Here is a 25,949-nt window from a genome sequence, read left to right on the forward strand (position 1 = left end):
GGCCGAGTGAACAGCGTGCTGCTCTGGGAGGGCAAGTGGCCCACAGGTGTGCCCGTCAGCTTGGGGCACTACCTTGGGGAGACCCTGGCAGTGGGTGTTAGGGGACAGGGGACACCAGCAGCACTGCCATGCTGGTTCCTGTTCAGGGAAGGCATCGCAGCCTCCCCACAAGCCTGGGACACAGCAGGCCTCTTTCTCCTCTCAGAGACGCTGCAAGGCTGGCATGGAGGAGAAGGTGTAACATCCCACCAGGTGTCCTGGTTGGGGGTTGGCCCTATCTGCTCATCACCACAGCTGGAGGGGGGGGGGGGGCGGAGAGCAGGGCGGAGGGGGGGGGCGGGGGGCGGGCAGAATTCTTGGGGCGCTGCCTCCTGCCTAACTGGAAACTAAAGACTCCATCCCAAGGCCACTGGTGTGACGCTCTTCCTAAAAAAATGACCCTGAACTGTAGGGGCAGCTCCTGTTTCCAGATCTTTTCCTTGCCCCCCCCTCCCCCCCGGGTTCCCCAAGGCCACAAAGTACAAGTTTGCCCAGTTACACGGGCAGTCAGTCCTTGCTCTCCAGCCCACAAGTCTGTGAAGGGCCCCTCACCCGGCCCCTGCTCAGGCCCTTGCACACTCCCTCACACCCTCCTGAGCAGCCAGCCCCTGCTCCGGACCCTGGTGGGTCTGTGATCACGGTCCTGGTTTGGTCAGTGTCCCTTAGTGGCTCCAGGAGGTTGAGCCACAAGTCCTCTCCGGCCCAGGGCACCTGCAGAGCAGCGGCGGGCAGCGGGTGCCCAGCCCCGCCCCACCCCTTCCCCCGGCTCCCTGGCACCCCTCACGGACTCCCGCATGTGCCTGTGCTGAGAACTTGCTGGGTGGGGCGCTAGGGCCTCGGGGAGGGGACGGCCCCTCGGAACCTCAGGAGCTGAGCCGCCCTCCTCCTGGGATCCATAGGCAATACTGGGCAGCGGGAGGGGGCGCGAGCGCAGGGGGCGCCCCAGCAGCACCTCCGCAGGGCTCCCAGCTGTTCCTCCCTCTGGAAAGGGTCCGAGGGCGCCCGGCAGCTGGAGGACGCCCGTCCCGGCCGACACCGCTACACCCGGGGACACCACCACGTGGACGCCCCCGGCCGGGCCCCGCCCTACCTGCTGCGCCCTGCGCCGCGCCCCGCACCCCGCCCGCCGGGACCGAGGCCTGCGTCCGCCGCCGGAAGCGCCCGAGGAGTCCCCGCAGCGCCGCCCGCACCGCCATCGCCGCCATCGCCGCGGGGCCTCGTGGCCGGGCTGCCCGCCGCGCTGCCTGCGCCGCCCGGGGTCCGCCGGGGCGAGGTGAGTGCGCGCGGCCGCCGCCCCCCCGGGCGGAGCGGACCTGCTGCGGGGTGCGACCTGGTCCCCCTGGGACGGGGGTCCGGGCCGGGCGGGGGCACTGCGACCTTGCGGGGGGGGGGGGGGGTCTCTGGACCGGAGTTGGGGATTCGGTTGGAGGGATGGGGGGTTCGGACCCGGATGAAGGGGTCCGACCTTGGGTGGGGTCTCTGGGCAGGAGTTGGAGGGTGGGGGGGAGCCAGGCTTCACCGAGGGAGTGGGAGCTCCGTGCTGTGGGGCAAGATCCGACCTGGGGACAGGGGTCCAGACTGGGGTGGGGTCTCCCGCTTCCCGTGGGGGATCCACACTCCTGGGTGGGAGGCCTGCCGCCTGGGGAGGGCCCTGACCTGGTGACTGATGGCACAGTCAGGTCCTGACTCCCCGTGAGAGGGTCCACCCTTGACCTTGGAGCTGGATCGGAACCGTGGGAAGCGGGATAGTGAGGGCCCAGGCCCAGGGGGGGGGGGGGGGGGCTCGGGGATGCCCCCAACAGGCTCTCTCTTGGAGGCCTTGGGGTACCCCAGGCCGTTCCCTTCACGGGAACAGGCTGCCCCACTAGGGAGGCCATGACAGTAGCCCAAGGCTGTAGAGAAAAGGGAAGTCGCCCCAGGCCTGACCTGCTAACTTTTGGGGGTTTCCAGCCAGGGACGTCTGTGTCCTTTGCCTGGGACTGAGCTGCCCTGAGTGCCTGTGCCTCCCAACTGGTAGGGGGGCTCCGAGGGGTGCGTCCTGTGAGGAGGGCAGTGTCATGGAGGAACACAGCCAGACACTAGCTCAAGCCGTGAGGACGAGTTTTATTCAGTAACTGCTGAGAGCAGGGGAAAGAGCTTGATATGCTCAGAGGAAACTGGATGTCTTTTTTTTGTATATATTCTTATTGATTTCGGAGAGGAAGGGAAAGGGAGAAAGAGATAGAAACGTCAATGATGAGAGAAGCATTGATCGGCTGCCTCTTGCACGCCGCCCACTGGGGATCCAGCCCTCATGTGCCTTGACCGGGAATCCACCTTTGACCACCTGGTTCATAAGTCAACACTCAACCACTGAGCCACACCGGTTGGGTGAAACTGGGTGTTTGTAAAGGGAGAATAAAATGGGGGTGGGGGTTGGGGGTCAGGGTGTGGGGGCTTGAGAGAGTCAGGAAAGTGAAAAATTACAAAAAGCAGAATGGGGGATTGGTCCACGGGACACTTACTGGAAAGGGGACCTGGCCCTTGGCGGGTCCACCTAAGGCCAGTCGGTCGGTAGCGTGTGGGTTTTTGACTTTGTGCAGGAAAAATGTCACGAGTCCAGGTGAATTTTAGAGGACGCTGGTTACAGTTGGGGACAGTGAAACAAGAAAGGGCTAGGCTCACTAAGAAGTCAGAGAAAGGGGGGCCTTGGAGGCAGGTTTAGGAGGTTTGCCCGGGATGAATTGCCGCTGACCGTGGTTGCTCTGGTTGTAAGCCTCGTGGGGTCACTCAGAGTTTAGGAGATGCATCCCTGTGGAGAAAGAAAGGGAAGAAGGGAAGAAGGCTTGGGTGTGCAAGCACCCGCTGGGACCTTCCTTCTCAGGGATTTTAAAGTCTGGGCATTTAGGGGAGGTCTTAGGAGAGGATCTCAATAGAATATTCATCCGCTTTATGCCAATGTACCAAAATGAGGTTTATTCTCTTAACCTCATCTATCCTTGGGTGTGGTTGGCAAATGGCACTAATTGGATTTCTGCTGTCTCCCTAAGTAAGGCATTTAAGCTATTTTTTCCTCTGGTTGGAACGAAGTGCAAACCATTGGCTCCTAAGTGTGCTTGGTTTAGGGGAGATAGGATTTACTAGGTGTCTAGAAACTGCTTGGCATCTAGATTTTCTAGATGGCTGCTAGCGGCAGTTGAACTATCCGTCTCAGTTCCCCTCTGCTGCTTGTCCTGGCTTACTAGCTTGCTAACTGGCATTTAAAGAAGTTAGGTTCCTCCCCTCCCACAGAGGCAGGGAGACAGGTGTGTCCTCAGGTATTGGCTAGAACAGGCAGGCACCTTAAGGGAGCTGTTAGAAACTGTGTTAGTATTTGTTCAAGTCTTTATAGGCCAAGGTTGAGGCCTAGTTGAGAAGAAGGCTGGGGTAGGATTTGGTCAAGGAGAGAGTCCTTATCAAGTCCTGTTCTCATTAAAGGAAAGAAGAAATAAAGTCCATTGCCTGTTCGGTCATCTTTTGTTCATTAAGGAACAGCTGAACCATCCTTTGGGACTTGGTAATAGAGGATATTTGCTGGATGGTGCAAGCAATCAGGCATGTAAAAAAAAATGTTTTTATTTATTTTAGAGAGAGAGGAAGGGAGAGGGGGAGAAAGGGAGAGAAACATCATTACAAGAAACATGTATCAGCTGCCTCCCTCCTGCACGCCCCCTACTGGGGACTGAGCCTACAACCTGGTGGGGAATTGAACTGGCGACCTTCTGGTACATGGGATGATGTTCAACCAACTGAGCCACACCACCAGGCCAGGGCGTGAGGGGCATTGCTATGGAAGCAGGAAGCAAAGCAGAGGAACTGACTGTAAACCCAGTTTGTGAGTCCTGAGGGCAGACAGCTGAGAAAAGTTTAGATTTGAGCTCTAAGGGTCTCTTGGCGGTGGAGTGAGGATGGCAGTCGCAATCCAGTGGGTTTCTGGTGTGTAGTTTGAAAGTTTGTGGCGATGGCATAGACATCAGTGTCACCGGCGAGGTTCTATCCTGGAGCAGAGCCTGGAAGACGCAGGAGTTCCCAGGGACTTTCCGAGTGCCCCGTGCAGCAGCCACTCCAGTACAGAGGCTGCCGCCTGTACATGATTGGTTGTGGTGATGAGTTCTTTGAAAAATTTTTTTTAAATATTTTTATTGATTTCAGAGGGAGGAAGGGAGAGAGAGAGAGAAACATCAATAATGAGAGAGAACCATTGATTGGCTGCCTCCCGCATGCTTGGGGATTGAGCCCACAACCCGGGCATGTATCCTAACCCGGAATCGAATCAGGACCTCCTGGTTCATGAGTCAACCTCAACCACTGAGCCACACTGGCCTGGCTTTGAAATTTATTTCAAGTTGTGGGGTTCTTTCAGGTCCTGAAGGACAAGGGGCAGCTGTAACACAACCCGAGTCCCCGTAAGGGTCTGGGCAGTCAAGTTTTGGATGCTAAGTCAGGAGGGAGGGAGTAAAATGGAAACATCACGTTGGAGAATTGGAGCCAGATATTGAAGGAAACTAAAAAATGGTTTGGTAAAGGCTGACCATATGTGTAAGATGGCAGGACCCCGTCTCCTTCCTCTGCAGGTGATAAAATCTCGAAGACAGTGAACAGGACTGGTATCTTCAGGGTGTGTTATTTTTCTCCGTTGAGAAATTTATCTCTATAGTCACTTTTTCCTTTTTGATCAAAGATAACCAGAGTTAAAAAAAAAAAAGATAACCAGAGTAATTATTCTTGTTTAAAATAATTCTGGTGTCATTAAATTTGGCCTGATTTATTTATGTAAGAAACGTCTAAACCTGTAGAGAATTTTTATGAGTTTATTTGAGCCAAACTGCCAGTTGCCCGGGAGCAACATCTCACAGGCTTGAGAAAATGCTCCCGTGAAGGGCAGTTGGGTAGCTTATTTTATACGTTAGAATAAAAGGAAGGGATGTAAGGAGGGTTAAGGGGGCCAGAGAAAGCAAAGCAGGGGAGCGGGAAATCTCTGGGGTTCGATAAAAAGTAAACTGGAGCCCTGGCCAGTGTGGCTCAGTTGGTTGGGGGTCGTCCCATGCACTGGGAGGTTGGATTCCTGGTCAAGGGCACCTGCCCAGGTTGCTGGCTCTGTCCCCGGTAGGGTGCGGGGGCCAGATGCGGCGGGGATCTCCCTTTTCCGCGTCCAGCACGGAAAGAGAGATGAACGAACTGGTTCTAAGTGGAGGCGGCCAGGGATTGAGAAATAATAGAAAGAAAGAAAGAAGACGCAGAAATGGATTTAAAGCTGGGAGCTGGGTGGGACACCATTCTCTCTGAAGGAGAGGCAGGACGACGACCCTGAGCCATGCAGCACGTTTATTTTATACCCCCAATACCAGGAAGTAACACCAAAACTTGGGATCAAAGGAGCTTATTTGCATTCTTAAGTAGGCCCTAGCATTCCTGTTGCTTGACTGGATTTACGTATCTAGACCCGCCCCTGCCGACACCTGGGCTGATAAGAAGGCCAAGCCGATTACACTGTCCCGCCATCTTGGGGAAATGTGTATCCCAGACACGGCTCTGCCAGTCGTCTCAGACTCAGCTGACAATTTAAAGAAATGCCCATGTGCTTTCCCGGGTGGCCCTCTACAGCAGGGAATGTGAAGGAGGCAGCCTATCAATGTTGCACTCTCACATTGATGTTTCTCTCTCTCTCTCAAAATCAGTAAACTATTTTTTAAAAAGTAAACCGGAGAGACACACATCTCTTTTACGTTGGTGGTTACAGCACAGCTATAATTAACATTTACAGCACATAGAGATGGTGTGTAGGAAACAAGATAACAATGAGGTCTTGTGCTCTGGTGCCCTGAGGGGTCTCAAAAAGAAGATTACGCTTGTATTTCAAAGGTATGTTACCTTAAAGGCAAAAAACAAAACCAAGATAGACAAGATAAAGATTGACCTTTGTCAAGGAAGCTACCGGCCTTGACTACCCACCAGGACTCACTTTTAGTTGGGAATTTTTCTGTTCAGACCATCCTGCCTGGTTACTTTCGGTCTCGGAGTTTGTAAGGCCCGCCCTTCAGGCCTCCCTGGAGCTTGTCAGGTTTAGTACTGGACCACTTTCTCATCCACAAGTGCATGAAGCCAGCCTAGGAACCAGGTTATATGGTAATTGACCACATAGGCCTTTGAAAGTGTTCTTTGTGGAACTTTTTATGGGCATCTCAGATTAGATTTTTTTAAAAAATATATTTTTATTGATTTCAGAGAGGAAGGGAGAAGGAGATAGAAACATCAATGATGAGAGAGAATCATCGATCGGCTGCCTCCTGCACACCCCCTACTGGGGATCAAGCCCACAACCCGAGCATGTGCCCTTGGCTGGAATCGAACCTGGGACCCTCCAGTCCGCAGGCCAACACTCTATCCACTGAGCCAAACCAGCTAGGGCTCAGATTAGACTTTTAAAAGCCTCTCAAGGCTAGGAAGCCAAGCCAAAAACTTACCATCAGACTTCCCCTAGATATCTGTGTGAATTTTCAAGGTCTCCAAAATATCCTATGGTTCCTGGGCCTGCCAGGACGTGACCTCCCTTGCTCACCAGAAGACTGGGAACCCTATTAAGCCAGGTACCAGACGGTTTTCTCCAGAGGGCTTTGTGAGGCACTGGCTCCATGAAGTCGACTATAGTTCCTCAAAACTGTCAAGGCCTGTGGCTTCCTTGACAAAGGTCTGATGCTATACATCCTTTTCAAGGGATATTCCTTGGAAATATAACCAATGTTTTTAATTATGTCCTATCACAAAGAGGACAGATTCTTTTCTCTTTTTTTTTTTTTTTAAGAATAGTTTATTGATGGGAATGGGGGGATGAGGACAAATATGTGATACCTTAATCAATAAAGAAATTTTTTTAAAAAAGAGAATAGTTTATTGATTTTTAAAGAGAGGAAGGGAGAACCCTAGCCGGTTTGGCTCAGTGAATAGAGCGTTGGCCTGAGAACTGAAGGGTCCCGGGTTCAATTCTGGTCACAGGCACATGCCTGGGTTGCAGGCTCGATCCCCAATAGGGGGCATGCGGGCGGCAGTGAATCAATGGTTCTCTCTCATCATTGGTGTTTCTATCTCTCTCTCCCTCTCCCTTCCTCTCTGAAATCAATTTTTTAAAAAATATTTTATATTAAAAAAAAAAGGAAAGAAAAAGAAAACGCCTGTCAAATAAACCTAATTAATTTAACATTTCTCTTTATAAGGGAAAGAACAAATCCTTTGAGATCTTCCAGGGACCCTCTGTAAAATCCCAAAGTCAGTTTGAGATCAAGAAGACTTCATTTAGAATTTGATTTTAGAAAGGGAACGTTGTCAAAAACGTCAAAAGGTTTGAGCCTTTTTCTAAATAGGATTCCCGGGTCATTGTGAAACAATACTTCGTTATCTGGTTAACCAAAGTGGCAATAAAAGACTTCAAAGGTAAATATAAGAGCAAACAACTGTAAAATGACCTTGGCTCTTTGGACAGTGAGAAGACTGGGCTCTCCTTAGTAATGACAGGACGTGAATGACAACATGAAGCACAGAGGATGCAAGCTTTCTGGAGGGAGGACCAGAGATGGCACAGGGGGAAGGAGGAGCAGAGGTGATGGAAGGAGAGGTCTTACCGGAGCCACTTTGGAGAGATCTGCAGTTTCCCAAAGAAGCCGTTGAAGTTCCACATTAGCCTTAGTAAAGCCAGGCCAACCAGAAACGGAGCGGGCAGAATTAGCACCGAGACGGATGTGGTCAGCAAGGGTGCAAGAAGGGGGCACAGTAGCTGAAAAGCACCCATGGAGGGAGCAGGATCAGCCGGAGACACAGAGGCCTGCCCAGGAGCCAGGAGGGATTTCCAGCCCCGAGGAACCTTCCAGAGGAAACCTGGCTTCTCACCCAGCTTCAGAGCGTGTACTCGGAATCAGAACCAAAACCTGTCCTCACCGCACTGCAGCAGACATTTGTCATTTGTCGGGAGCCCTGGGTCAGGAGTTGAAATCACCACAAGGTGCCAAAGTGAATAGCAGGGGAGATAAGACATCTCCGTGGGTGCCGCCCTCCAGCCTGAGGCGGGAAGTAAGGAGTCTCGTTCAGTGTCCGTAAGGGGACAGGGCTCAACCAGACACCTGCTGGGGTTTTGCTCAAGGTTCCCAAGAGCTGCGAGAAAGCTTGCTCCCAGTTCCCCAGCAGAGCAGGCTCCTGGGCTCTGTCATACAGGCCGGCCTGCGGGGCGGATGGCCAACCATCCCTCCCTGGTAGGCATCTCCTGTCCCCACCACAGGATCCTGGCCAGCCCGCCCGCTTTTATTGGGACCTTTCTTCTGTCCCTCCTGCAGCCGACGGGATAAGTGACATCCTGCCCCTCCCACAGGCGTCCAGAACGAGTGGGAGGCAGAGACTGAAGAGGTGTCGGCAATGTGGGATCTTTGCAAAGGGGCCGAAGGCATTCCTAGTGATCTTTTACAGGATTTTTAAATGAGCCTAGGAACCAGGTCATATAGTTAGTTCATCTTTTATTATTATTATTATTTCAGAGAGGAAGGGAAAGGGAGAGATAGAAACATCAATGATGAGAGAGAATCATTGATTGGCTGCCTCCTACACGCCCCAAACTGGGGATTGAGCCCGCAGCCTGGCAGATGCCCTGACCAGGAGTTGAACTGTGACCTCCTGGTGCGTAGGTCGACGCTCAACCACTGAGCCATGCTGGCTGGGCAGTTCATCTTTTTAAAGAATTTTTTAGAGTCTCAGTAACATCCGCTGGTGCTTTACTTGCAACATATTTATGAAAAATGTCTCCGTTTCCTTTAAGGAAAGATGAGTGTCATCTAGGATGTGTGAAATGTGAAAATGAATACTGACTAGCTGACAAAGTGATCAACTGTCTGGCTACCAAGCACAAAGTACCCCCAGCCCCAGCCTCAGGAGCCCATGGGCCAAGAGGGGCATGCCTGTAGGGCGAGTGGAGCGCCCCACATGCAGATGGTGGGGGGCGGGGGGGCTGGACATGGGTGAAGTTTAACTGCGTCGAGCTGGATGTGGCAAAACACTTTTGCCACAAAGAATTACAAAGTTAAAGGTCCAGGGGTTGATGGCTCTGGGTGTCAGTCACCCATCTGCCTGCCCCCTACCTCTGAGGTGTTGTAGGGAGAATACATAAGAATGGGCTTCTATAAGGAAAGTTTATCGGGGGGAGGGTGCGTGCTATTGTGGTTTTGGGAAAGGGCCTGGCCTGTCCCTCGCCCATGTCTGTGTCGTCTGAGATGTACGCTGGATGCACACACTGGGCACGCTGAAAGGAAGCGTGTGGGGTGGGCAGATTCTGCTGGGACAGGAAGACCCCTTTCTGCTGCCTCCAAGAGGGGAGGTGAGCGTGCACCCTGCGGACAGGTGTTCCCCTAGGTGCGTGCAGGCCTGCGGGAGTCTGGATCATGGGCAGGCAGCGGGCGGCAGAGAGGCATGGATCATGGGCAGGCAGCGGGCGGCAGAGAGGCATTCCTGAGTGTCTGGTCCCCCAGGGAGAGGGGAGCTTGGCTGCTGTTCTCGATCCTGCTTCCTAGGGGAATGGCATGTCCCGTCCCTTTCTGGGACAGGGAGTGCCAGAGGTAGGACTGCTTGTGCTATCGGTTTCCCACTGTTTTCTTTTTACCGTAGTAAAACATACATAACCTGAAACTTACCCTTTTAGCGTTTCTGAGTGTATAATTCAGTGGCATTATTGTGTAACTATTGCCACTATTTCCAGAACTTTCTCACCATTCCAAAAAGAAACTCGGGCCCTAGCGGGTTTGCCTCAGTGGATAGAGCGTCAGCCTGTGGGCTGAAGGGTCCCAGGTTCGATTCCAGTCAAAGGGCACATACTTCGGTTGCAGACTCGATCCCCAACCCTGGTTGGGTTCATGTGGGAGGCAACCAATCAATGTGTCTCTCTCACACTGATTCTTTCTCTTCTCTCTTTGTATGTCTCTTCCCCTCCCACTCTCTCTAAAAAAAAAAAAAAAAACTAAAAAAAAAAATCAATGGAAAAATATCCTCGGGTGAGGATTAACAACAACAAAAAGAAACTCTGTACCCATTCAGCAGTAATTCCACCTCCCTCCAGGCCCTGGCAACCTCTATTCTACTTTCTGTCTCTATGGATTTGCCTGTTCTTTTTCATATAAGTGGAATCAGACAATATTTGTCCTTTTGTGTCTGGCTTATTTCACTTAGCATAATGTCTTTATTTTATTTTATTTTATTTTATATCCTCACCTGAGTTTATTCTGAGAGAGGGAGGGAGAGAGAGAGAGAGAGAGAGAGAGAGAGAGAGAGAGAGAGTGAGTTAGAGATAGATATCGTTCCCTTCTGTATGTGCCCTGACCCAGTACTGAAGCCAACACTCCAACGAACTGTGCCACTCTGGCTAGGCACATAATGTCATCAAGGCCCATCTATGGAGTAGCATCTATCAGTATTTCATTCATTTTAGTAACTAAATAATATCCCATTGTGTGGATAGACCACATTTTCTTTTCCATTCATTCATCAACTGATGGACGCTTGGGTTGTTTCTGTGCTTTGGCTGTTGTAAATAATGCTGAGGCTGTCTCCCGGGAGCAGACTGCCCTCACCCTCAGCTCTTTCCAAGGACAGAGCAGCAGGCACTCAGGTCCCAGGGTCCAAAACAAGAGGAGCTCCTGTGTTTACTAGTAATTTCCCCACAAAGGACTCACAGGGCAAAATCCCAGGTCAGAACATCTGCAGGCTCTGGATGGCTTCCCTTGTGGTGTCTGTGTGATTTTATTTTTAACTGGAAGCCCAATGCACGAAATTCGTGCAAGAGTAGTAGGCCTTCTTGTCCCCGGCTGCCGGCACCGGCTTCCCTCTGGCACCCGGGACCCGGGCTTCCCTCGGGCCGCCAGCAGGCACTCAAGACCCGGGCTTCCCTCTGGCTGCTGGCAGGCACCCGGGACCCGGGCTTCCCTCGAAGTCCCAGCTTCATCCAGAAGGAAGTCCGGAAGGATGTCCGGTCTAATTAGCATATTACGCTTTTATTATTATAGATGGCATGACTCTGTTTCACACTTCCGCCCTTTTGTTCTGCAAAGCTCTGGGCGGACCTGGACTGTTCTCTCCCAGGGCTGGGTGGGTGTGACCTCGTCCAGCGCTGCTGGGCAACTCAGAGCAGGAAGGTTTAGGAACAGGGTGGCCCTGCGGTCAGGGAAGTCTAGTGGGGTTTCGGTGTTAGAAGGGGAGGTGTCCATTGGGAGGCAGTGTGGCCAGTCACCCGTGCTCAGCTGGTGGCCAGGGGCAACGAGTCCCTCTCTAGGGTTGCTGGAGGACCAGAGGAGGTGGGCATGAAGCCCATTCCCCTAGCACTGCATGGGGGTGGGATAGTACCTTGAGTGTCTCCCTGAGCCCCATGCCCCTGGCCCAAGGGGGCCCTGGAAGGGCCAGTGGGAGGTGGGCATGACAGGCGATGAGGAAGCATGACAGCCCCTGCACGGCGGGGCCACTTCTGCCCTGTTTAGAGCTGCCCTGCCTGTCGGGCATGCCACCCACTCCTCACAGGAAAGGGGAGGGGCTACAGGCCACCCCACAGGTGGGGCCCCTCTCTGCACCCTTCTGCAGAGTTATGGACAGACAGACCTAGAGGTAGAGATTTAAAAGCCAGATTCTTACACAATTCGAGTATTAAAAGGATTGAAATGTATAGTTCACGATCCCAGAGTTTGCCAAGTAATTCACTATTTAAGCAGAATATTCCTTCTTGATTAAGATATTTATTTCTAACATTTACTAGGTTTTTTTTATTTTTTTAACATTTTTTTTAATTTATTGTTTGAAGTATTTCAAATAGTGGTACATATGTCTCCTTTTTTTCCCCCCATTGGCCTCCCCCTGGCCTCCCCTACCCCCCAGTACATGCCCTCACCTGCCCCCCCCCACCCCAGTGTCTTGTATCCATTGGTTATGCTTATATGCCTGCGTACAAGTCCTTCGGTTGATCTCTTACAGCCCCCCCACCCCAACCTCCCCTGCCTTCCCGCTGTAGTTTGGCAGTCTGTTCAATGCTTCTTTGCCTCTGTATCTATTTTTCCCCCCATTTCTTTCCTTTAATACTAGGTTTTTTTTAAATACAGAGAATAAAACAAAATGGCCCAGGATCTCACCACCCAAACACACTAGTCATAATAGTAACAACAAATAAAGAAGCACAGGTGTGGCTGGGAGCAGACCGGAGCTCAGTGAGCGCTCCTGGGGATCCAGGTGGAGCAGGCCTCCGGCCATTGTTCCCTGTCCTCCGAGCCCTAGAGGAGAGGCGCTGTCCTTATCCATCATGCCCTCTCCCTACGTGACCCCCTCACCTGCACGGTGTGTCCTGTCCCAGGGGGTCCCGGGAACTTCCGCAGAAACAAGCCTGATTCACAGTCTGTCAGGCTGGTGAGGCCCAGGGTCACCCCACGCTGGTGCCAAGACCTTTCCCTGTTTCCCGTGTCTGCTCGGGGCTCCTGGCCTCCTTCTGTAAGCTTCGTATTTGCTGCCTTAACTCATCTTTTTCCCCCTGATTGGAATGTGCTCTTTGTAACTGGCCTTTGGTCTTACATGTCACTTCTAAATTGAAAATTGCTATCCTGGAAAACAGGCCTTGAGCAGAGTGGCTCATTCGTTTCTCCTGCTTTTCCTAAGGCACGGGTGCACGTGCCCTCATAACCCCGGCGGGGCCGGCGAGGACCAGAGGGACTGTCCCTCGTCTCCCGGGCTGTCGCCTCTCTGAGGCCTTCCGTGCTCTTTCCCCCGAGGAGGGAAGGTGGAGAGCAAGACTGGCTCCCAGGGTGGGCCCAGATACCTGGACCCTGGCCATTTTCAAGTTACAGTTTCCATTGGTGATTATCTCCAGGCAGAAGAACTCCCCAGCCCTGGCCGGTTTGGCTCAGTGGATAGAGCGTCAGCCTGCGGACTGCAGGGTCCCGGGTTCAATTCCAGTCAAGGGCACGTGCCCAGGTTGCGTGCTCGATCCCCAGTGGAGGGCGTGCTGGGAAATCTGCTCTGAAGGTCGGGATGGTGCTGGGAGCAGGGGTGTGGAGCGAGGATTTGGGCCCATGGGTTGCGCAAACTTGGACCTGCTGAGCACTCAGCCTTGTGTAAATAGGCCATGTGGCCTGAGGGAACCTAGAGATCTGGTGTCCACACGCCCCTGGGTGGAGTCTCAGCTATGACGTTCCTTCTCCGCTGTCTGTCCCGCAGCCCCCTCTTCCTCGTGGTCCAGGGCGTTGGGGTTTGGGCCGTCAGCTGTTCTTGAGGGGGTCTCCCCTCCCAGCCCCTCAGCCTTCCTGCTCCCCTGGGTGTGCCTTTCCAAGCGGGAGCTTCTTGGAGAGCAGGGTCCTGCGTGGCTGCCAGGATTCCAAGGGCCTTTTTTGTGAGTGACCACCCCCCTGGAGGAAGCTTCCCATAATCCTCTTTCTTTCGTCCTTTAACATGGTGAGGTCTCCAGCCCGAAATCCGAGCGTGCACCCTGCGCACTTTGAAATCTCGGGGCTAACCCAGCCTTGCCCTGTCTCCAGGGGCCCTGGCCCAGCTCCATGTGGCTGGCTCCTGACCTACTTGCCTGCGGGGTGGCAAGCCAGGGGAGGCCGTCAGGCACTTGTAGCAGCGGATACAGCTGGCACATCTCGCTTACACTGGGGTGCAGGTGGCAGGACTGGCCTTCCTTGTCCAGAGATGGCCTCGAGCCCTGGCCTGTGTGGCTCAGTTGGTTGGGTGTCCCATGCACCAAAAGGTTGCCAGTTTGATTCCTGGTCAGGCCACATGCCTGGGTTGCTGGCTCAATCCCCGACAGGGGACATGCAGGAGTTCGCTCTCACATCGATGTTTCTCTCTCTCTCTCTTTCCCTTTCTCTTAATAAAAAAAAATCTTCGAAAAGAAAAAGGAGATAGACTCGCCCCCTGTGCCTGGCCTGAGGACTGCCTATGTCCTTATCTGGAAACTCAGAGAACTACACGAGATCCCAGACTATTCTGAGTGGGCACCCACGTGGGCTGAACATACAACAGGACCTCCCCTGTGCCAGCTGTGCCCCCCTTAGGGCAGTGGCTGGTCCCAGGCTGTCTGGGAAAGTGCCCAGAGAGGGGGACTGTGACCAGCAGGCCCCCAGGCAGGACTGTCAGACACACACCTGGGCAGTCTGCCTGAGGATTCGTCCTTAGCCAGAAGCTCTTAGCAGGGGGGGATTGGGCCTATGCTCCCCTGGCACTGGGGCGCTTGGTTGAACTCTTGAACCTTGGGCCCCCATCAGCACAAGGGGGACAATGGTAGTGTTGTAGGCGGGCAGTGGGAAGGCAGCAGGTGTGAGACCGGTGGGGTCAAACCAGACCTGGGTTCTGCAACCTCAGTTACTTGGGTTCTGGCTAGGAAAGAATTCAGAGCAAGACCCCAGCGGGAAGAGAGCATTTATTTGGCAAATCACAGGGGGAGAAGAAGTCATTCCTAGAAGAAAGGGGCTCAGGAAACTAGTTATGGGAGTCAAGAAGGGCCCTCGGAGCTTGGGGATGAGGAAGCTGATGGCAATATGCCTGGGACAGGGAGGGGGGCAGAGAGGAAGAGACAGGGTCACTCCTGGGAGGGGGAGCTCCCTGGCTCCGCCATCCTAAGGGTTTTAAGGGCTGCGATTTTCGGGGAGATCCCAGGAGAAGAGCTTCATAGAATATTCAGTAGCTTTCCAGGTGTGTCCACTCAGCGGCCTCCACTGACTGATTGGCCGGCACCAGGCCAGGGGGTCATTATTCCACGCAGCTGGTCCCGAGGTCAGCCATGGTTCCGTTGCTTCTCTGGGCCCGGAGCTGAAAAACAACTGAGACCTAGATGTTATTATCTCTAGGGCGGGAAGGTCAAGGGGTCCGAACCTCATGACCAGGGTATGCTAGGGGAGAAAAGGTCACCCTGCGGGGGAGGTCCCACCCTAAATTGCTAGGCACCTGGGGCTTTCCGCCCTGATGATGACCTTCTGTACCTGACCTCCTTGCCCTGCTCACGTCTAACTGCCCACGACAGTAGCACCAACGAACTGAGGAGAAGGTGGGAGAGCCAGGAGGGCAGGTCTGCACGAACTTGGGGGGACTTGAGCCCCCCCAGCTGGCTTCAGGACTGCCTGGCCAGCCACAAAGCACTGAAGCCGGCCACCCTCCCCGTGACTCCCTCCTCCTCCTTTCTCCTCCTCTCCCTCTCCCCACCCCACCCCCCCGCCCTATCTCAGATGCTGGAGGCCCCACCCCTGCTCTTGGTAGCCTTTTTATTGGGCCTCTCACTGCTGGGGCTGCTGTTCTTCCTGCGACGCAGTGGCTTGCTTTTCATCGGCTGGAACGAGTTCGTCGTGCAGCCCATCTACAACCTGCTCATGGGTGACAGCAAGGAGCAGCGCATCCTGCATTACGTGCTGCAGCATGCCGTGGCCGGGGACCCACAGAGCGTGCTGGATGCCATCGACACCTACTGCTCACAGAAGGAGTGGGCCATGAACGTGGGCGACAAGAAAGGTGGGTGGCCTGGCCAGCAGGTAGGGACTATAGGAAGGGGGACCCCAGGCCAGGCAGCACAGCCCATCCAGGAGGGGCCTACTATCACCCCATTTCTGCGTGTTGGGGAGGGTGCTCATCCGGAGCCCTGGGGGCCCGAGCCACCTGTCCAGCCAGGGGTCAAGGCTGTGCAGAGACCCTAACACCCATAGCACTGTCCCCGTGGGGAGGGAGGGGCATTTGATAAACCACCCAGGAGGCCACTGCGTAGGGTCCCCCCTTGCCACAGACCAAGAGCCAGTATTAGAGGGGACAGCAGTGGCTCCATGAGGCCCCATACTCACACGCCATCCCTCAGAGCCCGGCTGGTGCAGGGTGGGCAGTGGGTTCCTGGGTGTCCCTGCCAGGCATGAGGGTGCAAAGAGCTCCTTGGACTCTGCCCAGCCCTGGCATTGGCTGCCTCCTGACCTTGGACTCCAGCACATCCTGAAGTCCAGCCCTGAGGACAAACGTGACAGCTACTGCCTGGCTCCAGGGACTGAGAGCGGCCCCTGGGTGGGATGGGGGTGGGGGGTCTTCCACAGAGGGCAGCTCTGGGTTAGGGCCAGTACGAGTCAGCCAGGGAACGTGGAAAGAGAAGGGCCAGTGTGTGGAAAGGCAGAGGCCTAAGGTACCATGGGGGTTTGGGGGGTCTGTACCGTGGGATGGGGCCTTGGGGGAGGGCTGGGGGCCAGGCACTGGGAGAGGCTGTCGCTTAGTCAGAAGGGACAGGCCAGGACTGGGCGTGGGTGTCCTCCTGCCCGCGCTCACCCCTGTCCACCCCTGAAGGCCAGATCGTGGACGCAGTGGTGCGGGAGCAGTGCCCCTCCGTGCTGCTGGAGCTGGGGGCTTACTGCGGCTACTCGGCCGTTCGGATGGGCCGCCTGCTGGCACCTGGCGCCCGCCTGCTCACCATCGAGCTCAACCCTGACTACGCTGCCATCACCCAGCAGATGCTGGACTTCGCCGGCCTGCAGGACAGGGTGCGACACCTCCCCCAGTGACGGACGTGGACACTGACGAGCCAGGTGTGGGTGGATGGGAGGGGGAGGCCTGGGGCCTGCCCCACATGGTTCAAGACCACATTTATCCCCCTGCAGCCAGGCCTCAGAGTCTCCTGGGCCAGGTTTCACGGGCCTCCAGCAGCTCCGTGAGGGCGTCTTACTGCCCATCCCTCAGAGCAGGAAACCTCCGCAGAGGGAGGGGCAGAGTGGAGACTTGTGTCCCCAGAACCGCAGAGATACTGTCGGTGGACTTGCCTGGGAGTCCGGAGGGGGTGAGGGGGGTGCGGTCTCTTTGACCCCCGTGGGCACAGGCACTGATGTAGCGCTGTTGCAGGTAACCGTGATCGTTGGGGCGTCCCAGGACATCATCCCCCAGCTGAAGAAGAAATATGACGTGGACACGCTGGACATGGTCTTCCTAGACCACTGGAAGGACCGGTACCTGCCGGACACGATCCTCCTGGAGGTGAGCTGTGCCCGCTCCCAGTCGGGATGCGCTGGCTGCCCGGCCGGTGGGCCTCAGCCTCTGAAGAGCCAGGTGCTCCAGCGTAGCCCCGCCAAGGGGGGACCTTGGGGGCCACAGGTGGCTCCCACTGGCCGCCGGAGGTCAGGGAGCTCAGAGGGCTGCAGGAGGCCCTGGGGCAGGATGGAGACCAAGAAAGGGTTCTGGCGGCCTGTGCCAGGGCAGCAGGTGGGGTGCTCCTGGACCAGATGGTCTGGTCCAAGAGGGCGAAGGGCAGAGGAGGCAGGAGGGAAGCCGCCTGGCGGCCGTGCTGGCTCTCCCAGCTGGACGGTGCTGCTTAGGGAACTCAGCGTCTCCTGCCCTTCTTCCTGGGGCTCCTTGCTTTGCACTCCGCCCGCCCCCCCCCCCCCATGTCCCCACCGCCAGACGGTCCCAGCCCTCGGTGCCAGCTGCTCAGCCAGCACAGAGTGGTGATCAGTGGGCTGCCTTGTCAGGAGGGTGGAGCTTGGGGCCTGTAAGGAGTTGACACGTCAAGAGGACTCTTAGAAGCATCTGGGCCCTCACGGAGGGCTTGGGACACACTGTCCCACCCCAGCCTCCCTGCCCGAGGGCCAGCCTGGCGCTGTCCCATGTTATCTGTCCCGTGTGCTCACCCACCTCAGCTCCCCCACGGGGTGGACACGCTGCCCAGTGCAGGGACTGGGCGCACAGGAGCCACGGCTGACGACTGGGCAGCACCTGGAGCCCAGTGGTTGCGGTGGGTGTGAACGGGCACGGAATGTTCCAGGTGTGGGCCGACCTGGGGCAGAGGGCCAGAGCTGCGTGTGGAGGGCCTCAACTGCCCCATGGGCGGGGGCACAGAGCTCTCGGCACGTGAGGGTGAGGTCAGTGTCCAGGAAAGATCCCTGTTGGGCGGGTAGAGAGTGGGGAGGGATGGCCGTGAGGAGGGGGTGCCGATGTCCCGAACCTCAGGGAGGCAGTGAGTGCTGGTGGTGGAAAGGGAGGGGACCCTGGACTAGAAGTTGGATGGGTCCTGTGTTGGCTAAGACATGCGGACAATGGGGAGACGACAAGGAGACGTGGGGTGGGGGGAGAGGCTGTGCCCTAGGACAGAGTCTTACTGGGGTCCCAGCCCTCCTGGTGGTGCTGGCTGCGGTTACCTCCAGCCTGTGGGCTGTGGGGGAGCCGAGGGCCCTCCAGCCAGAGCTCCGGACAACACGCACGTGTGAGGTCACCAGGCTGGGGCAACCCACGAGGCAGAATTTGAACAGAAAGCACTCCTGAGCCTGGGGAGGGCCACCAGGCAGAGGGGCGTGAACCTGGAAATCAGGTACTCAGGGCAGAAAGCAGGTGGCCGCCCCGCTGGGCCTGTGTCACAGGGCGTGGGAGGATTTCGGCAGCTTGGGTGTGGTGATAATTACAGGGCCTGCATTTACGGAAGAGCAGCAAATACTGCCATTCAGTAACCAGGAGACTGATCGCTTTCTCAGTGCTCCTTGGTCAAGGCTGGGAATTCTCTCGAAAGAGAAGCCGCGAATGGGACCAGCTGTACTTTTCCAGCGTGTCTGCCCCCCTCACCTGGGGCTCTGCAGGCCCCTGGCTCGTGCGGGGCAGGGCCAGCTGCCCCTCCCCTCCGCTGGGAATAAGGGGCGGGCAGGGCGCCAGTTCCAAGTTGGATGGCCCCTTGGAGGAGGGCTCCGCCACTTGGCACGGGGGTGTCTCCACGGGGCCGCTTGAGGTGTCCTCACAACGTGGCAGCTGGCTTCCCCCAAAGCCAGAGGTGAGAGAGCAAGAGACAGACAGACAGACAGAAGGAGGGGCTGGGTGCCGGGTGTGACCTAGTCTGCGAAGCCACGCCCTGTGGCTTCTGCCTTCTCTTTGTTGGATGCCAGTCTCCGAGCCCAGCCCACGTCCACCCCTGGAAGGTCTGCGAACTGTGGACACAGTTTTAAAATCACCTCACACTTGGCACCCTGTGCTCACACACCATTTCCTCCCCAGGCAGTTAGCACAGCCGGCTTGCTCCGACTCTGAGCTTCTGGCCAGACGTCTCCAGGGGTCTGTGTCCTGTCGGGAGGCTGGCGTCTGGGAAGAGGCAGAGCAGGCACCGTGTCTTCCCCTCATGGCCAGCTTCCTCCACAGGTGGCCACGTTTCCTGCCTTCCGTTCCTTCTCTCCTGGTTGACTGGGTGGCTCTCAGTGCCAGGGGTACCCTGAGTCCTTCAGCGGGACCCTTTGGGGCTGGAGCCCCTGCTCTCAGCTCACTTTGTGCGCTTCCTGTCTCACCCCCACCCCCACCACCCGCCCTCCGCCTGAGCTGCCCTTCTGGGGCCTGGGCCAGGGGCACCTCCTCCCTGGGTGCTCGTTTTTTGGTCTTTTTAGGCTAAAAGGTCTGTTCCTTCTCTTTTGGAAGAGAAAACACTCTATGATTCATCATGATCCTTTCTGTTCAAATTCTGTCTCGTGGTTTGCCCCAGCCTCCTGACCTCACACGTGCGTGTTGTCCGGAGCTCTGGCTGGAGGGCCCTCGGCTCCCCGACAGCCCACAGGCTGGAGGTAACTGCAGCCAGCACCACCAGGAGGGCTGGGACCCCAGTAAGACTCTGTCCTAGGGCACAGCCCTGCAGGGGTGCAGAGTTACAGTCCGATGTTCAGTCACTTGGAGATGCCACATGTGTGTGGTCCTGTGGGCAGTTTCAGACACACCTGGGGTCACCTGTTTTCCATGTTTGGATTGCTTTTTTTTTTTTACCCTAGTCCACCTGTCCCCCAAGGTAAACATTCCCCCTTAAGGCTTCCCATTCTATTGTTTCCTGTAATCGGAGCAGCCCCTCCCTCCGCTTAGAGGGCTGTGAGCGCCGGAGGACCTTGGCTGTGGCCAGCTGCTCCTCCTTCCTCCTGCAGAGCCAGGCCCGGAATGCCAGCTGGCCGCCCAGGGCCCAGGGGCTGATGGAATGGGGCATGTCGGATGCTGGGGCTTGGTGATGTCCAAAGCGAATCCCGGAGGGGCAGGCGTGTGGGTGGGGAGATCTGCCTCTCCCCTGCACCCCTAGCACTGCAGGGTCATCCTGGTCAGGCCAGATTGCACCTCCAGTGACCACCCCAAGAGCCACACATGGGGGCACCAGGCATTTTTCCCACCCGGAGAAGCTGCGTTTTCTTGGCACTGGGTGATGAGGGACCCACTGGCTTTAGCGCCGAGACCTGAGTCCTGGCCCCGTCATCACCTCCAGGCATCTCGCCAGCATTTAGTGAGCCCCTGTGTGTACTGCACACAGTTCTAGGGGCCCAGGATGCAGGAGTGAACGGAGGAAAAGATCCTCAGGGCTGATGGGCTAGAGGCGGGACCTGCACTCAGCACAGCCTTCTGGCAGGGGACATGCTGGGGAGGAGGGCTGCACTCTTATGACCCCCAAGAAGTGAGGGGGCTAACCCAGGGGTCAGGCCAGCATATGGAGCCCCCACCTGGTCAGGTGCACCTGTCCTGCTGGTTTGGAGCAAACTTGATGGGCACCCCTGACCTCCACCCCCTCCAACTCAACCGTCTCGCCCCCTGCAGGAGTGCGGCCTGCTACGCAAGGGCTCGGTGTTGCTGGCTGACAACGTCATCTGCCCAGGATCGCCGGAGTTTCTGGCGTACGTGCGCGGGAACAGCCGCTTTCACTGCACACACTTCTCCTCCTTCCTGGAGTACTCCCAGACGGTGGACGGCCTGGAGAAGGCCGTCTACATGGGCCCAGGCAGCCCGGCACGGCCTTGACCGCCTACACTCCTCTGGGTCACTCGCCAAGCCTGGTTCGGAAGGTCACGATGGGTATGCTGCCGCCAACTCTGCTTCTGCAGTTCTGTCCTCAACGCCACACACTTGAGGCCTGCGAGGCCAAGGCCAGCCACACTGGCCCCCCTGCACATGGCTCCAGGCTGTCACACACCAACCCACCCCAGAGCAACCCGCTCACCATGCACCATCACTGCAATCCATCTGGAAAGTTATGTGTGAATACCAAACCAGGGGAGGGGGTGGCCACGGCTCACTCAGCCCTGTTACCAGCATTCCAGTAGGATTTCTTACACGGACAGGCCCTTGACCCAAAGGGGAAAGGTGGGAACATCTGGAAACTTGGTGCTGTGCACCCCGTCTGTCCTCAAGCTCTGCAGTCACCAGGCGGCAACAATGCCTCAGCGATGGCGCTGTGACCAACAACACATCACACCTCTGATTCCTCTGAGTTTCTTCTTCTCCTTTTTAAGAAGGAAATGCAACTTCACTAAAACTGGCCGACTGTTAACCATTTTATATATATTGATATCACGACTAAAAGATACTAAAATAGTAATTAAAGACCTAAGTATTTACATACAAGAGGTCAACTTTGTGTTTTTTTTTCAACCACTGCGCTGCTCTTTCCTTCCCCTGGCGCCCTCCATGTTGGCACCAAACACACAGCGCTCCCCTTGACTGGATGCCAATGTTGCCCATACGCCCAGGGGCTCCCAGCCCCAGCACTGCTCCTCCGGTGGCCAGGCCAGGAGCCTGTCACAGCCCCACCTGGATGGCTGCAGGCTGTCTCACCTGGGAAACCAGGACAGGGCAGCGGGCCACCCTTCACGCCCATCTCTGGCCAAGCAGGGGTTGGGGAATGGAGGACTCGGCCCCGCAGCAGTGCCAGGCATGGCCTCCGGCACCTGGTCCCCCAGGGCCCCCCCCCTCGGGGGGCACTAAGTGGAGGCACCTCCCCAGGCCCACTCAGCCTTGTTCATGGAAGAGACAATGGGCTCAGACCAGGCTGCACAGCTGGTGAGTAATGAGGTAGTGTTGATTTGTATCCACTAAATCCATAGCTGCCTCCAGCCCCGGCCCCTGTCCCTCCAATCCCAACCCCCTGACTGCTTGGACCTCTGGTCAACTCAGGGGAGCACCCTGTCCCAGGACACCACGCTGGGGCTCAGGGCCCAGCCAACCACCCAGGAGCAAGCCCACCCCTCTTTGTATGTAGCAAGGGGATCGCAGCGAGTCTGGGAGAATGTGTGTGGGAACCCCCCAGGGGCCTGAGCGCTGAGATCCCTCTGGACACCTGGGCCCACCCCCCCTCCCCACTCCCCGCCTGGCAAACAGGAGCAATCAGCTTGTGGCGAGAGATCTGAGCCACGAAAGACGTTCCTTGGTTGCTTTTTTTAATTTTTAAATTTTCTTACAAAAATTTACGTGTTTACCAATACAGTCTTATTTTGGTTCTGTTTTTAATGCTTTTTGTCAGTGTTTTTCTTCTGTTCTGAAGTCACAGACAGCAGGCACTGAGCAGCAGCCCCCACTGCTGCGGAGGGTCGGTCCGGGCGGTGTCAGTCCCAGGCTCTGGCCGACGGCGCCGAGGCTGCGCCAGGGCCAGTGTCACTTAGGGAGGCTCCCACTGCACGGGGGTTCCACGCAGCCAAGGCCAGGGTGGGGGCTAGAACAGCCTGACCCCCATCTCGCGGTCTCCAATCCTCTCTTTAGGCTCAGCCCCCCGAGAGCAGCCCAGTGGCTGGCCTGTGGGGGGACAGGGGGGAGGCCCAGGAGTGGAAACCCAGGGGATCCCCTCCACCCTTCAGAGTCAAACTCCTCTGAGCCCCCCTCCCTGCCCAGCTGCCTGTTCCCAGGGCCAGCTGCCCAGCTCTTCTGGGGCACTACCCTCTCCTATCCTTCCGACCCCAAAGCAAAGCCAGGCCCCTCTCCTGCCGCCTCCCCGGACCCTGCCCTGCAGCCCCCCCAGCCTTCTCTCGCACTTGCACACAGCACCATGCACACAGCACCATGTCAGTAAACAGCTAACTCTGCCTAGGGAGTTAGGAGGGAGGGAGCGAGGGGGTGGGAAGGGAGGCACGTCCAGAAAGTCCAGCCTTGGCTCCCGCGCAGAGGCACTGCCGACCCCTGCCACCAGGGGGCTCCAAGCTCCGAGGCTGGGTCTGTGCTGGCTGGCCCTGGAGTTCCCTTCTTCCCAAGATCAGATTCCTAAGAATGAAAAGCTGGGCCCAGGCCCTGAGGAGGGAGAGGCAAAGGCTGAGCAGGGTGGCAGGGTGGCAGGGTGGCAGGGGCGGGCTGCCTCCTCAGACTAGGCAGATGGAGGTGTACACAAAGGCAGCTGCTGTGGGACGACCCTGAGGGTCTCACCACCAGAGCTAATCCCAACATGCTGTTCTTCAGACGCCGTGCACTTGGGGTATTTCAAGGTGTAGGGGGGCCATCCCTGCTCTGGTCCCATCTCCTCGGGGCCCTGACTTGGCTTGTCCTTCCCTAAGATGGGCATTCAGGCGGCTGGGTTCGAGGTGGTGGAGCGGGGCGGGGTCCCACCAGGGAGCGCGCAGGGAGCACAGAGCATGCAGCCAGCAGAGACGAAAAAAGCCCCCGCCCAGAGAGCGGGAAACGGTCGGACAAACAACCAGAGGAGAGAACGTACCAGGCATGCAAGCTAGACCCAGGAGTCAACGGGCTGAGGCTTAGCGTCCCCCACAGCGTCCACCAGCCTGACCGCGGGCCTGCTGGGCCCCGGAGGAGGAGCCTTCCTGCTGGGGTCAGGCTGCAGCAGATGGGCGTGGGCGGGAGGGTGTTAGAGGCAGAACACAGTAGGTTAGTCAGAGCTGACTCTGGGCGCCGGTCTGGTCAGAGGGGCAGGGCCCATGCTGGTGCACAGGAGGGGAGGGCTGAGGGGGCGGGGAGCCAGGCTAATGTGGCTCACACAGGTGCAGAGTGACGAGTGGATGCACGAGGCCTGTGCCCAAAGCCAGGGGATTGGCAAAGAGCAGGGGGCCGGTGCTGCCCTGGAAGTGGGGACACGATGGGCCCTTGCCCACACACACACATGCAGAGTAGGGGGTAGACACACTTGCTCAGACTCCTGGGGTCCTGTGCACTGTGCCAGGCCGTGCCGTGGGTCATGTGCCCCCTCCCTCTCTGAGTGTGAGCTCTGAACCAGCTGCACCCACAGACTGACTCTGATGTGAGGTTCCCAAGGCGGAGGGGCCACTCCCGGGGCCCAATCTCCCAGCCCAGCTGCCCTACAGGTGAGCCCCCCCCAGGTGGATGCCAGGCCCCATCTTGCCTGAGCCCCTCTCCTGGCAACCACTGCTCATGCCATCTCCCTGGGCACCTGCCACAGCCACTCACTTTCAACGGTTCCTTCTCAGAGGTCTCCCCTGCGGGGGCACTGCCTCGAGCCCTCCACTCTCTCTGGTCCATCGTGGAGTATCCATCTGTGGGGGCACAAGGGGGATCCTGAGGGGCAGGCCCCACGGAGCAGATCTCCCTCTCGGCTGGGACAGGGTGCATCTGGAGAGGGCACCAGCTTCCCTGCCCCAGCACCGTCCTGGAGGCCTAGGACAGGTCTTCCCACAGCTCCTCCTCCCGGCTCTCACCATCCCCTGCCTCACCCGCTCAGGCCTTGCAGGGGCTCATTGCTTCCCCTTGGCAGCTCAGGAACCCCCAGCCTCCCTTCAGCTGACAGACCAGAGACCCTAGCTGGGCACTGACCTCTTCCTGGCCCCACCCCATTACCCCCTGAGCACCCCTAATCCAAATCTCTCTTTTTCAACCACTGCTTCCTGGGCCTTCCCAACAACACATATGAGCATGCACACGTACACACACACACACACACACACACACACACACAGCATAACCACCTGGCCCACGCCCCCTCCTCCCCACACAGGAGGCACGCAGCACTGCCCCTGCACTCACCTGGGCCAAGGGCCTCCATGGGGATCACATCCCGGCTGCCTGGCTTCTCACCATCTAAAAGGCACAAGCAAGGGGCTGGCTGGTTGCAAGCAGCAGTGGGGGGACCAGGGCAGATACACCCCTGGCAGGGCTGGTCTCAGAGACCCTGGGTACCCTTCATCACTAACATCGCTGCACCCTTTTGCTGGGTCACTGGCCATTGCCAACCTCGTCCCACAACTTGGCACCCGTGTGAGTACCACGGGTGGAGAGGATGTAGGCTGCAAACAGGGAAAAGGACCACCCTGAGGCCATTTCCTGTCCGAAGGCCCACCTCCCTCCTCCACGCCTCACCAGCCTCGTCACTATCAATGCACCGGGTGGAGAGGCTACTCTAGCTCAGGGATGGGTTCCCACACCCCCAACCCGCCCGCCCTTACCAAGGCTCTTGTCCACCAGCGGCAGCGTGCTGTCATCAAACCCTCCGGGACTCAGGGCTCCCTTGGGCCCCTTGGCATTAGCAGCAGCTGACTGGAGGGGAGAGAGCCAAACAGACAGGGGTGGGGGTCAGGGGCACTCCGGCAGGGGACCCGGCCTGGCAACGCGAGGAAGGAAAGGCTGTGCAGGCCGCACCTGGAAGCGGGCCTTGGTCCAGCCATCCCTCTGCAGGGCACCACGCAGCTCCTTGTAGCTCCACACGGTCTGCAGCACGTGGGACGCAGCCTTCGCCTCTCGCACCGATTGGCTGTGGCCGGGCCCAGGGCGGGGTCAATGTCCGGACCCACCCCCGGACCTCCCTCCCCCTTCCCCACCCGCCTACCTGGAGGCACCGAGGGCCACCAGCGCTGGCACGCCGCGGGCCTGCAGCAGCGAGCGTGCGTTGTCCAGGCTGTCGGACACGATCTCGTGGATGGTGTTGAGCACGGCCACCACGGTGTCCTCCTCCAGGCGGGCCCCGGGTCGCGCCGGGGCCTGCGCGTTGCGCACGTTGCGCACCAGCTCTGCCATGGCATAGCTCCCTGAGGGGCGGGGGCGGGTGTTAGGACACGCCTCTGCCCACCCCCGTGGGGAGAAGCGGGTTCAGGAGAGAGGAGCCCACGGTTCCCAGTGCACAGGGGACTAGGCTCAGGCAGCGTGAAGAAGACTGGCGCTCCAGCGGCTGGGACTGAGTGATGGGGCCCAGGCCAGGCCCCTGAAGCAGGGGTCCTTTGGCC

General features: G+C 57.3%; 3 protein-coding genes across 12 annotated transcripts in view; 1 reads left to right on the forward strand and 2 right to left on the reverse strand.

Moving 5' to 3' along the window:
* TXNRD2 (thioredoxin reductase 2) overlaps window positions 1-1,256 on the reverse strand; it is a 46,571-nt gene extending 45,315 nt beyond the window's left edge. For 2 of the 3 annotated variants that reach the window (XM_079762361.1, XM_079762363.1), the window contains exon 1: window positions 1,130-1,256. In XM_079762361.1, the coding sequence (XP_079618487.1) occupies window positions 1,130-1,244 (115 nt within the window). In that variant the 5' untranslated portion in view covers window positions 1,245-1,256. The remainder of the gene's footprint in view (window positions 1-1,129) is intronic. The other variant, XM_079762362.1, reaches the window with a different exon arrangement.
* COMT (catechol-O-methyltransferase) lies at window positions 1,181-21,393 on the forward strand. Of its 3 annotated transcripts, none has more exons than XM_079762365.1 (5): window positions 1,181-1,312; window positions 15,279-15,558; window positions 16,366-16,559; window positions 16,915-17,046; window positions 20,602-21,393. In XM_079762365.1, the coding sequence occupies exons 2-5, from the start codon at window positions 15,279-15,281 to the stop codon at window positions 20,800-20,802; spliced, it is 807 nt and encodes a 268-aa protein (XP_079618491.1). In that variant the 5' UTR covers window positions 1,181-1,312; the 3' UTR covers window positions 20,803-21,393. The 3 variants fall into 3 exon arrangements, with proteins under 3 accessions (XP_079618491.1, XP_079618492.1, XP_079618490.1); XM_079762366.1 differs by having other exon boundaries at window positions 1,198-1,312; window positions 15,362-15,558; window positions 20,602-21,392; XM_079762364.1 differs by lacking the exon at window positions 1,181-1,312 and adding an exon at window positions 7,442-8,118.
* Window positions 21,394-22,224: 831 nt separating this feature from the next.
* The window catches only part of ARVCF (ARVCF delta catenin family member), a 47,207-nt gene continuing 43,482 nt past the window's right edge, over window positions 22,225-25,949 (reverse strand). For 4 of the 6 annotated variants that reach the window (XM_079763195.1, XM_079763193.1, XM_079763194.1 and 1 more), the window contains 5 exons: window positions 25,556-25,754; window positions 25,369-25,480; window positions 25,176-25,266; window positions 24,757-24,810; window positions 23,623-24,269 (listed from right to left, as the gene is read on the reverse strand). In XM_079763195.1, coding sequence (XP_079619321.1) covers window positions 23,752-24,269; window positions 24,757-24,810; window positions 25,176-25,266; window positions 25,369-25,480; window positions 25,556-25,754 — 974 coding nt within the window. In that variant the 3' untranslated portion in view covers window positions 23,623-23,751. Of the gene's footprint in view, window positions 23,059-23,476; window positions 23,597-23,622; window positions 24,270-24,756; window positions 24,811-25,175; window positions 25,267-25,368; window positions 25,481-25,555; window positions 25,755-25,949 lie in introns of those variants that run through there. The other 2 variants (XM_079763197.1, XM_079763198.1) reach the window with 2 other exon arrangements.

This window comes from Cnephaeus nilssonii, assembly GCF_951640355.1.
Source record: "Cnephaeus nilssonii genome assembly, chromosome: 22".
In the NCBI taxonomy this organism is placed as follows: Eukaryota; Metazoa; Chordata; class Mammalia; order Chiroptera; family Vespertilionidae; genus Cnephaeus; species Cnephaeus nilssonii.

Bases quoted from the DNA above. Each gene is read 5' to 3' on its own strand.
- COMT (XM_079762364.1), top strand. From the start codon at position 7,789: ATGTGGTCAGCAAGGGTGCAAGAAGGGGGCACAGTAGCTGAAAAGCAC. The intron at 8,119-15,278 runs GTAAGGAGTCTC...GCCCTATCTCAG, and splicing joins CCTCCAGCCTGAGGCGGGAA to ATGCTGGAGGCCCCACCCCT. The intron at 17,047-20,601 runs GTGAGCTGTGCC...CGCCCCCTGCAG, and splicing joins CGGACACGATCCTCCTGGAG to GAGTGCGGCCTGCTACGCAA.